The following is an 11,317-nucleotide window of genomic DNA, read 5'->3' on the forward strand; positions in this document are numbered from 1 at the left end:
ACAATCTAACGAAGATAAAGCTCTCTTAGAAGTCCATTAAATGAATATAAAGGTCTCTTAGCAGTTCATTAAATTCCCAATCATAACACTGCAACAGCTAGGGGGTTAAGAACTCAACCAAGCAACAATTTCGATCATATAAGGTCATCAAACAACAATTTCCTTTATGGTAATTCAGACCAAAATATTCTTCAGACAAATACATGTACTAGGGTTAAGACATTAAGATATGATAGGTATACATAATTCCCAACTCCGGGTTCATAATTCTTCAAATCAATATAATCAATCCAAACTGCAGTTGGGCTAAGACACTCCTTATTCTCAAGGTTAACACTAAACAACCCAAATAAAGTTAAGTCACACAACCAAAAGTTCCAAGGTTACTACAACCTTACATAAGAACTCAACAATCTAAATCCATAAGAATCAAAACTGAGATTAATCTAGGTCAACCAATAATGATACATGGTTACTATAAAAACCATAATCACATTTAGACCAAAATATGCAAGCTGCTATACTTCAAAGCCAACATCTAAGCTAAAATCCTAAATCCATAATCCACTAGCCACCATTCAAGTTAATCCTTATGGAATGAAAGCTCTTATAAGATTAGGCATTAAAGATAAAACTTACTATCCTCAAACCATAAGTAACAAGACTTTACTAAACCTCAAACACACTTAACTTCCATCACAGTTCACCAAGAAAGGGCTAGTCTAACCAGTGAATCTCAAAAGAATAGATACCAAGGTGGAGGAATCACAAAGAAGGATTAATTCATCAGAATAGGAGATGAAAATTATAATAAGGACATAGGAAGCAGCTAAGACTGAAAAAGTAAAGGAAGAAGAAAGATGATCATAGACTAACAAGGTCTGAGACCAGAGAAGGAATTTTAAAGGCTCTAGAGTTGCAAGAGGGCTCACTAGGTCACTCCATCTTCTTGTAGAGAAATAAACACACGAGTCTTGGGTCGCTTCATCTAACAGATCCACAATGTAATCATCTCTTGGTCTACTGCACCCTCGCGAATCTTGAGTCTACTCTTGGCCAACTAGTCTGTAGCTTGAGCAGGACTGAATCTGAGCCGAAACTACCATTGTCCCTTCCTTGTGGCATCAAGATCTCCACGCGTTCAGCTAGGTTGTGGAGCGAGTTCAATATCACCATAATGATCGCGTTCTGGTCTGGGAAAACACCACGTCCATGTCCACCTTCGTTCATCTTCTTCATCGGAGAAATAAAACATAAATTCAATGCTAGTCATTGATTTCGCGGGAACACATAGTCTAACATCCAAGTCCTTGTGGTTTTTACCCATCTCTCACTAAATCATTTATTTAGTCAAATCATTTATTAGGCATTTTCCTAAAGATCAATGTGTGAGCGTCGAGAGCAGTGATGCTCTGATACCAACTGTAATCCCCAATAAAATCTAGTGCAAAACAGTGGCGGAAATACTGTTGAATGGGATTAAATACATAAAAATAAAAGTTCTAACTGTTATAAATTGAGAATGTATAAAATTCTCAAGGATAAAATTTAATGGTCAAGTCTAAACAAATGCCACTTTTATCAAAAGGGCAAAAATAAAGAAAACCTCCAAAATTGTTCAAGTCTAAAACCATAAAAGAAAGCAAAGAGAACATAGTAGGATCTGCAAACAACTCGCTAGCTCACACAGAAATCCCAGCAAAGTTAACACCTGTCATGTTATAAACATAACAGCCACAATCAATGGGGAGTAACTCGACGTTCTCCCAGCCATATCTCATGATATAAATGTTACAGAAGCAATAATATATCAAAATAAATTGAAATGTTATAAAACATAAGTAACAAATATGATTACCAAATCACGTTAAAACCAACGTGCTGCATGCTTAAAAGCAAAATATTCAAAAGACAGAATGGAAATAATTTAGTTCAGGCTAGATATCCACTTTAGCTATACTTTTAACACCGCAGCATCTTTACTAGTTTCGGGAACCCAGTGTCACGCTAAGATGACCAACTCCAAGCTCGCTAACTAGACAACAACCTATAATAGGACACGACTTACCACGTAGTGCAAAGTCCTAGTCTAAGTACATGTACATGACTCTACGACGATCTGTACCGCCCGCAGGATACCCAACCATATAGCTTTTTTAGTAAAACCGTATGCCTTAGTTTATTATTCATTGCCTTCACTTTCATTATTCCAAACTTAGAAATATCCCAAGTGACATAGTATATTATTCAAAGTATATTATTCAAATGGTTCGTAAGTGAACTACACTTTTATTTTCTTCGAATTAGAAAACTTAAACTTAAATCCAAAAGTATAAAATTTATTTAAGGACTTTAAATAAATTAAGTTACTGAAATTAAACTTTAAAGACCATCCTTTGACTTAAGGTACTTTAGTAAAGACTTATTACTTAGGCTTTAATGAGACGGAGTTCTATATTAATTTATAAAACTGAATAGCAGTATTGTAAAATTCATAATTAATTACAGAGAAATCGAAATGATGCAAGGCCAATTTTCACGGTTTTCTGTAGCTATTGGCTACAACTTTTATTTTAAAACCAACTTCAAAGGACGAATGTATCAGGGGTCTAAAAATTCATTTTTAAAAACTGTCAGAAAACGTCACCCATAATGTTTCAGTTCATAAATCCACTTTTAGAAAACATTTTAAGGCAAGGAAAATTTTTAAACATAACTAGACATTATAAAATTTCTGTAAGAAAAATATTAGCCATTGGATCGTAAGGAAAAGTCAGTTTACGAAATATTCTTTTGACGGATGACAGATTCGCAGTTTACAGACGAGCTGTTCATAAATAATTGTTTCTGAGAAACTGTACAGTAAAAAATTATGAAACTTTCTGTGTAGATTCTAGACTTAGAAATAACAGGAGTCTATTCTTTACACTTTTGCAAATTCGAAATAAAAACAGGTGATATAAATTTTACAAACAGACGAACATATTTGACAGATTTAACAACAGTTTTCCTCAAACTTGTAAAATACACCATAAATCGAAAATAATGATCCAAGACCTAAAATTTTATACACAGCCTAATACTCCATGTCTCTGCCACATATTAAAATTTTGTGAATTTATAATTTGATTTAGCATTTTTAACATAACTAAAACCGAACAGAATCGCTATAATCGCATAAACTACATCAATATTTTAAATTACGAAATAAATAGTAAAACTCCAAAACAATTACCACGAAAATTCATGGTATCTTAAAATCTATCATTTAACCCAGAAAAATAATTTACACCACATGGAAATCATAAAAACGAAATTATACTATCTTTATATCATAATATTCGATTTGATCATAAAACTTGTAAATCAACCAAAATAAATACTCTATTGACAAAATAAAATTTATACATAGTCAAAATAAATTATGGATATCAAGAGATCAGAAATTAAAGGTTTTGAAAATCATATGTATCAATAAATCATCATAAAACATTAAAAATCCAATAATACATACAACTACAATAATTAAATCAATGTAATACCGAGTAACGTCAAACTTACCTTGTTACGAATCCGAATTAATCAAGTACTCGTCCTCGTGTGGATCGTCGCGAAATTCCTCAGAATAGGATGAACGGATGATGAGAGAAGATCGATCTTAATAAAGAAGCAAGAAGGCAAGCACGTACGTAGAATTTTGAAATAAAGAAGCAAGAAGGCAAGCACGTACGTTTTTTTTTTTTTTTTTTTTTTTTTTTTGTTTTTTGGTAAAATGTAAGTAATATTATACCAAAAGAGATCACCAAACAATTACATCAACTGTTTTTTGTTTTCCTACAACCATCAAGCATGCTTCAAATAAAATAAAACAATACAACTTAAATCCATGCTTTGTACTCCTCGCTTATCTTGCCACAGCTATGTAATCCATGAAGCCTTAGTCTGACATCCTGATGAACCAAAAACACCAAGGTCCGTGGCCTAAGTAGCACACCTTCAACCCTGCATTTGTTCCTCACATCCCATAACCTGTAAATTAGCACCTGAATTATAGCACCAATCACCTGTTTTCTTAAGAGACTCCTCATTCTAAGCTTCAACCACCACTGAATCACATTCCCAGTAGGAACACTGACCTTCAGAAGAGCATTAATAAACAACAAGCATTCCCTGCTATAAGCACACTCAAAGAATAAGTGAGCATGACTTTCATCCTGAATGCCACATATACAACAAATAGTGTCCTCACAAATAAGGCTTCTATGTAATCTGTCTCTGGTAAGCAGCCTGCCATGAGCCACAAGCCACCCTATAAGACAGTGCTTAGGAGGAGTCAGCCTATTCCACACAAAAGGGATCCAGTTGACATTGTTATGATTAGGCCCCAACCAAATATAACCTGCTTTAACACTATAAATGCCTCCCTGCACAAGCCACCAGTCACCACAGTAACCAAGCTTCAGTTTCTCTTTAACAGCGCACAACTTCCTCCACGACCAACTTGAACCAGCAGTAGGAGTATAATTTGTTTCTCTTTTGATTTTTTTTTTGTTTGAATGAAAAACCTAATAAATCTACGCAGAAGGTAGAGTTTATAAGAGACTAAAATAAGAAATAAAGTCTTCTTAAAAGTTTTAAGTTGACTGGCCAAAATGGCTGTTTAAACAACCAAAAATATCTTCCCATATAAACAAGAATAAAATGAGTTCAAAAGAAACAAATTCCGAAGTCCAACAAATTAACTTGGAATAGAACTAGAATACGAATTAAATGAATAAATAAAATGAAGTTCTAATGATTAGAAACATAATCACTCTCGAAAACAAAGGAATATTCGAGACATAAGACAACTTAAGAATTCAAAGGAAGAAAAGAAATGGCTCGCAGGTAAATTCTAAGTCATACAAATTAAATCGTAATCGAAAATAAAATACGGTTACGAAAATAGAATACAAAAATGGCGGGTGTTACATGAGTGGTGGAGCGGTTCCACTTGTGGAAGTGGATGAAATCGGAGTTGTCATTGCAAATTAATCGAATTGACTACAAAAAGGAAATGAAGGAAACTATTAACATTTATCATTTTACTTGTACACATTTTTAACAAGGTTTTAAAATATGCATTTATATAATGACCTCGCATCTAAATTATATAAATGATTCCGAGATCCATCCTTATACAAACATGGGCACGAAAAACCGATACAACCCATACTTGGATAAATTTGGTGAATTAACTCTTTAATTGATTCTACTATAGAATTCTCGGTCGATGTATTTCATAAAATCCATCTCTAGCCCCGGAACATAAGACTAGTCTTTATATCCCGTTGAGTCCAACCCAATTTCGCGTGTAATAATGTTTTATTACCCCACTTACCCAATGAAAAATGAAAGTACCACGGGGAACCGAATCTACCCCAAATGTCAAAGGGATTTATGAGTCCTACTATTTGGTAAGGCTAATCTCAATTTTGAATGTATGTGTGAGGTCTTGTCGATTTATTATCTATCATCTTTAAGTGAACTAAGTCAATGAATACTTGATAATGATAATTGACAATAGTCGGTAAAACGATTAAATATGCATGTTAAGTTATGACGATTTGGCAATGCATGCAAACATATAAAGCAAGCATTAAAAAAAAGCAAAATTCCAAGTATGACTTTTCCTAAAATAGAAAATCTTATTTTCTATTACATATTCGGAAACCAACTCCTTTGATCCCTTGAATCTTCAACGACACGCCTCCCAAGGATAAACACCATCTTCATCGGAACTCCTTTCCGAATGGCACCGTCTTTAGGAAACTCCGGGATTACAAATAATTTAAATAAAAAAAATGTACATTGTACTTCCTATTATACATTTGCAAAATAAAATCTAATAAAATAAATAAAAGTGATACGAGATAACATTAAATTACAACCGAATCAATATTCCCTTTCATTACGTGTAATATCGATTAAAAACTAAGGCCATACTAAGATAGAATTACATAATTCCAAATTATATAAATAAACTATGACATTCATCAAAGGAAAAATGCAGCATTATAATATGTATCTAACATGCCAAAATTCGTGCCAAATCGCCCTATTTAAAATATATCGAAAATATAGTCCGGTTTTATGGAAATTCGTGATTTTTAACTTATTAAAATCACCAAAAACAATACTAAAATCTAATTTTAGTCCAAGTTAATTACCCTAACATTTTAGGACTCAAAAATTATTCATCACTCAATCTTTGACAATAATCCAACTTGATTTACAATTTATGCTCATATTGACCTTAAAATCATAACCTTTTATGAAATAAATCCAAATTAAATTACAATAATTTGTAAATTTGAATTTTAAATTTTTGAACATTCTGGAATAATTCCATGACACTCATAATGTCAAAAATCAAGGTTAAAATTTTTCGAATTTAAATCGAGAAAAAATAGTTGCTATATATCGGTTTTATCAAATAAAACATCTAAAGTATATGAAAATCAATCTAATCAATGTTCTAACTTTAGATCTAATATGTGGGATATTTATGCAACTTTATATAATTTTCTCATGCAATGTAATTTATTTTAGCTATTCTTGCTAAATTAGTCACTATTTATGTCATTTTTACATTAAAAATTCATAAATTATGAAAACTGAATCGAGTTCATCTCAACTTTTACACAGAGTGAGTAAAATGTGCATGTGACAACATATTAAAATTTCATGGCTTGTTACGAAGTTTAACTAATTTTAACCATTTTACCTCCATTTATTCCATTTTTATCTCATAAAATCATAGATCATGCTATATTAATCACATTAATACGAATTTTTATATACAATAAGTAAAATATGCATGTGAGGTAATATAAAAATTTCAAAGTCGGAAACTTAGTCTAACTAATTTTAGCATTTTAATCATCATTTTACTTAATAAAATGTAATACAATTACTAAAAATTATTAAAATGAGCCATAAATTACCATAAATCATCAATATGACCTAAATTCATTTTAGGACCAGAATATATAACATGCAAAAATTTCGTGGCTTTTATCCTCATAAATCATAAATTTCTAGTTTTATATGTTATACTTTTAACTCGGAAAAACAATAACCGATTATGCATGCAACAACCATAGCTCTTGATACCACTTGAAAGGATTCTATAACCCTCTTATTAAACTATTTTAATTAGAGATCTAATTTACTCATTAAATTAGATATAGATCTTATGCATGCATAACAAAATTAAATCAAAGATTAATAAGAAGGCTTCTTACAATGCGAAAATCGGATTTGGAGCACAAGCAAGAACACCTTTCTTACTTGTTCTTGAGCTTAAATATTGGAAGATTTCTATAGTCCCAATAGTATGAGAACCTCCTATTAGTTGCACCAAGACAACCCCCTTAAAACTACTAAATAATTGACTAGATTACCTTAGTAGCCATCCTTAAAATGTGATCTAATAATATTTGTATTACTACTATAGTAATTTGTATATTTAGATCTTAGAACAATTTTATTTTATCTAAAACTTATTTTAGAGAAGAGAGAAAAGTGAGAAGTAAGAATGAATAATGTGTAAGAATGAATAAGAAAAAAATATGAACAATTCTTATTATATAGGAGGGGGAAAACCGGTGGGTAGGAGAGAGGGAGGAGAGCCAATGCATGCAAAAATTGCTCTTGCAATTGTTTTTATCAAAACCTATAAGGGTGTAGAATAGGCTATAATTGTAATCATTATGTTTTCCACTCAATTAAACAATTTAACCATTTCTTCCTAATGTCCTCCATAAAACCGGTTTTCCTAGCTAAATTGGAGTCCATTTTATTTTTGTCAATTTGTCATATAATGTGTGACACGTGAAACATGTTATTAATAATATTAATGCATACTTAACAATTAAATATCATTACATATATTAATTCAATTATATACAATAATTGACTAGTAATTCCCAATTACATGTAAATAAAATGGTCCATGTTAATATAATCTACAACATATTGCAATTATAATTAACTGTTCATTCTTAATTTAATTGTTTCATAAACAAAATTTTAGTAATATAACATCTTAATCACTAAAACGAATCTCATTTAATCAAATTACAATAAGATTCATATTCTTACTCACATTCGTGAATTGTTCTATTATAAGGAATTAATTAATCTGTATCATTATACAATTAATTAATTTTATCTATTAAGGGGATCGTCACTCAAGTGTGACCTTTAGGGATCAACTGATCACCACCGTATAAACGACAGTAATGTCAAACTCTAGTCAGCCAATCATTACCGATTAATGTTGACCAGTTGACTTATAAAAAGAATCATCCCTTTACGTATTCCTATTATGAGTTTCAATATTGGGATCGCACTATTGTTGAGGACACATACTCCAACACAAAGCTAGTGCACACATTGGAAGGGTACCGTCCCTTCCCGCGGTCGTTTCCCACATTGGGTTTTCCGCGTCACCAAATCTCTTGCGTTAATCTTTTATTACGTCTTTAATTTCCTTATTTAGCATTAACATAAACAATTCAATCGACATACAACGAATAAGATCACATTGACCTTACTTAACCTAATTCGGTATAAAATTACCAAAACAGTTTGGCGCCCACCGTGGGGCATTGTGGTCGTCAATCGTTAATTACTCAGATATATAATGGACAAACAAGCATCATCAGCCGTGTCACAGAGCGGTCAGCCGTCGATACCACCAAATCCTATCCAAAATCCACCATCTGCGGCTCAAACTCAAGCATCCGGACACACACCAAAAACCACATCTGTGACAAAAGTCACTCTGCCTCCCAAAACTCCTGCTGTGGCGACACAATCCAGATCAGACAAAGGAACAGGAAGTTCAAACCGCACTCCACCGCCAAGTCCAACACAAACCTTACTTAGCGGCATGGAAAATCTGCAGAAGATAATGGAAGGCATGCAAGAAGACTAGAGGAAGGCAGAAGCTGAGGCAAGGAAGAGGAACACGGAACTCTGGGCGCAGATAGACATTCTGAGACAGCAATCTAGCACACCAGCAAGCGCGGAGGATGAAGGTCGGGTCCCAATAGTGGATCTCACCCAAGGGGCATCGAGCAGTAGGAGTCAACCTCGGCAAATACCAGCCGAACTGGTAACAAGATTAGATCTGACAGCAATACCAACAGGAGAAAGGATAGTCCCACAAAGACTTGGATTCCTCACACCAGACAGCTGGCAGCCTGCCAGCCGTGTGGAAATACAACCACGTAACATCCCAGTTAGTAACCTCGTAATAACAAACCAAACACCAGGTGCAGGATCCACAAGTAGTTCGCAGGTAAGTTGCCACCAGGGAACGCTTGTGACTTCTGCCCCATTAGGCAGCATGCCGCATCAGAATCCTCTGGAATTCAGGCCTGGGAGCAGCACTCCGAATTAGCAGACAGACTAAGGAAGCCTAACCAACAAGCAATATCTAAAACTGAGGGAGATGCTGAGCAGGGTCCCAGGACTGCCACCTCCACTCGAAAAGGCAGCACCCGACAGCTATGCCTACTCGCCATTTGTGGATACAATATCTGTTGTCGCCATGCCGAAGGGATTCACAAATCCGAACATGCCTCTCTTTGATAGCACAATAGATCCCTTTGACCACATAAGTCAGTACAAGCAAAAGATGATGACAGTAACAGCCGTCGGACATGTAAAAGAAGCCTGTATGTGCAAGGGGTTTGGATCCACACTGCCAGGACCAGCATTCCGATGGCTCGTAAGTCTGCCCAACAGTTCAATATCCACGTTTGCTGACCTGGTGAACGCATTTACTCAGCAATTCGCAAGCAGCCGGAAGCCGCAAAAGCATACAGGCGACTTGTACAGAATTGTTCAAGGCGCAAATGAGACCATTGAGGAGTACAACACTAGGTTCAATAATAATAAGGTGGCAGTACGAGAGTGCGACGTGTCAACAACAGTGGAAGCCTTCAGAAGGGGCCTACACCAAGAGTCAGACCTCTACAAGCAGCTGACTATGCATCCTTGCTATAGTTTCGAAGTAGTATAAGAAAAGGCGGTAGCTGCAATAAGACTGGAAGAAGACATCCTAGCTAGAGCCAGCATACCAAGTATGCCAAGCATATCCAGCACGTCAGCCATGGAAAAGTCAAGTAGAAAACATTCCACCAGCAAAAAGGAGGAAAGGAACAGGCCATATGGTAGGGGAGTCAACAGAATCGACAACAGAGAAAGAATCAGCAACTCCCCACACTGGCAGAATATGGGTTCATGACTGACGTCGGAGGAATCCTAAAAGCACTCAGGGAGATGGGAGACGGGGTAAGGTGGCCCAGGCCACCAGTAGAAGGACAGTCATGGCGAAAAGACAATAAGAAAAAATGTGAGTTCCATCGCGACATTGGGCATAACACGGAAGATTGCTATACTCTGCACAGGGAGATCAGGCGCCTATATGAACATGGGGAGCTGAGCCACCTATTACCACGTGGGGGCAAGCAGCGGGATAAGGTAGGTTCCACGAAGCCCGCAGCACCACCTACATGCACCAAAATAATAAACGTGATAACAGGCGGCTCAGACTTAAGCGGATTAACATACTCAGCAGCCAAGAGACGCGCTACTGAAACTAAGGGAGATAGACCAGAGACTTCCTGCAGAATTTCTCAGAGCAACCTGCCTGCTGTGACTTTCGACGAAGAAGATATACATGACAGCCAGGAGCATCATGACGCACTTATCATAACACTGTCAATGGCCAATTGTACGGTTAGAAAGGTTTTGGTAGATACTGGTAGCTCGGTCAACCTAATTATGTTGAAGACCATAGAAAACATGGGGTTCAGCGAGAAGGACTTGTAGAAGAAAACCATCCCGCTCGTAGGATTCAGTAGAGAGACAGCTAATTGAAGGAAATGTAGATCTATATACTAACATATTCATATATGTTTTTGTTAATTTACTCATAAAATTAATAAATGATCTTATGCATGCAAACTAATAAACAATATAAAGAAGAAATGTTCATCTTACATTGTGATTTCGGTTTCTAGGGCACAAGAGAGATCTCCTTCTCTCTTGTTCTAGTGCTTTCCTTTATGGATGAACTAAGACCCAAGTATAGGATCTCTCCCAAGGATTAATACCCAAAGCACACTCTTAATAAAATTAATATTATGAATACTAGACAATATTAATTTTGTAAGAAAAATTGACCCAAAAATATTTGGTTTTTACTCCCAAAACCGGTTGAGAGAGAGGAGAAAGGAAGGTGAAAATATTTTATCTCTCT

The 11,317-nt window shown here is 35.0% G+C and overlaps 2 protein-coding genes across 2 annotated transcripts; both read left to right on the forward strand.

Annotated features, from left to right (window-relative positions):
* The first annotated feature begins 9,502 nt into the window (after positions 1–9,502).
* Positions 9,503–10,075, forward strand: LOC141653552 (uncharacterized). The gene has a single exon (XM_074461357.1). The coding sequence runs from the start codon at positions 9,503–9,505 to the stop codon at positions 10,073–10,075; it is 573 nt and encodes a 190-aa protein (XP_074317458.1).
* Positions 10,076–10,296: 221 nt separating this feature from the next.
* On the forward strand, positions 10,297–10,887 carry LOC141653562 (uncharacterized). Its single transcript, XM_074461368.1, has one exon. The coding sequence runs from the start codon at positions 10,297–10,299 to the stop codon at positions 10,885–10,887; it is 591 nt and encodes a 196-aa protein (XP_074317469.1).
* Positions 10,888–11,317: the final 430 nt, after the last annotated feature.

Source organism: Silene latifolia, chromosome 1, assembly GCF_048544455.1.
Source record: "Silene latifolia isolate original U9 population chromosome 1, ASM4854445v1, whole genome shotgun sequence".
Taxonomy (NCBI): Eukaryota; Viridiplantae; Streptophyta; class Magnoliopsida; order Caryophyllales; family Caryophyllaceae; genus Silene; species Silene latifolia.

Coding starts and splice junctions, on each gene's coding strand:
- LOC141653552 (XM_074461357.1), top strand. CDS start 9,503: ATGCTGAGCAGGGTCCCAGGACTGCCACCTCCACTCGAAAAGGCAGCA.
- LOC141653562 (XM_074461368.1), top strand. CDS start 10,297: ATGACTGACGTCGGAGGAATCCTAAAAGCACTCAGGGAGATGGGAGAC.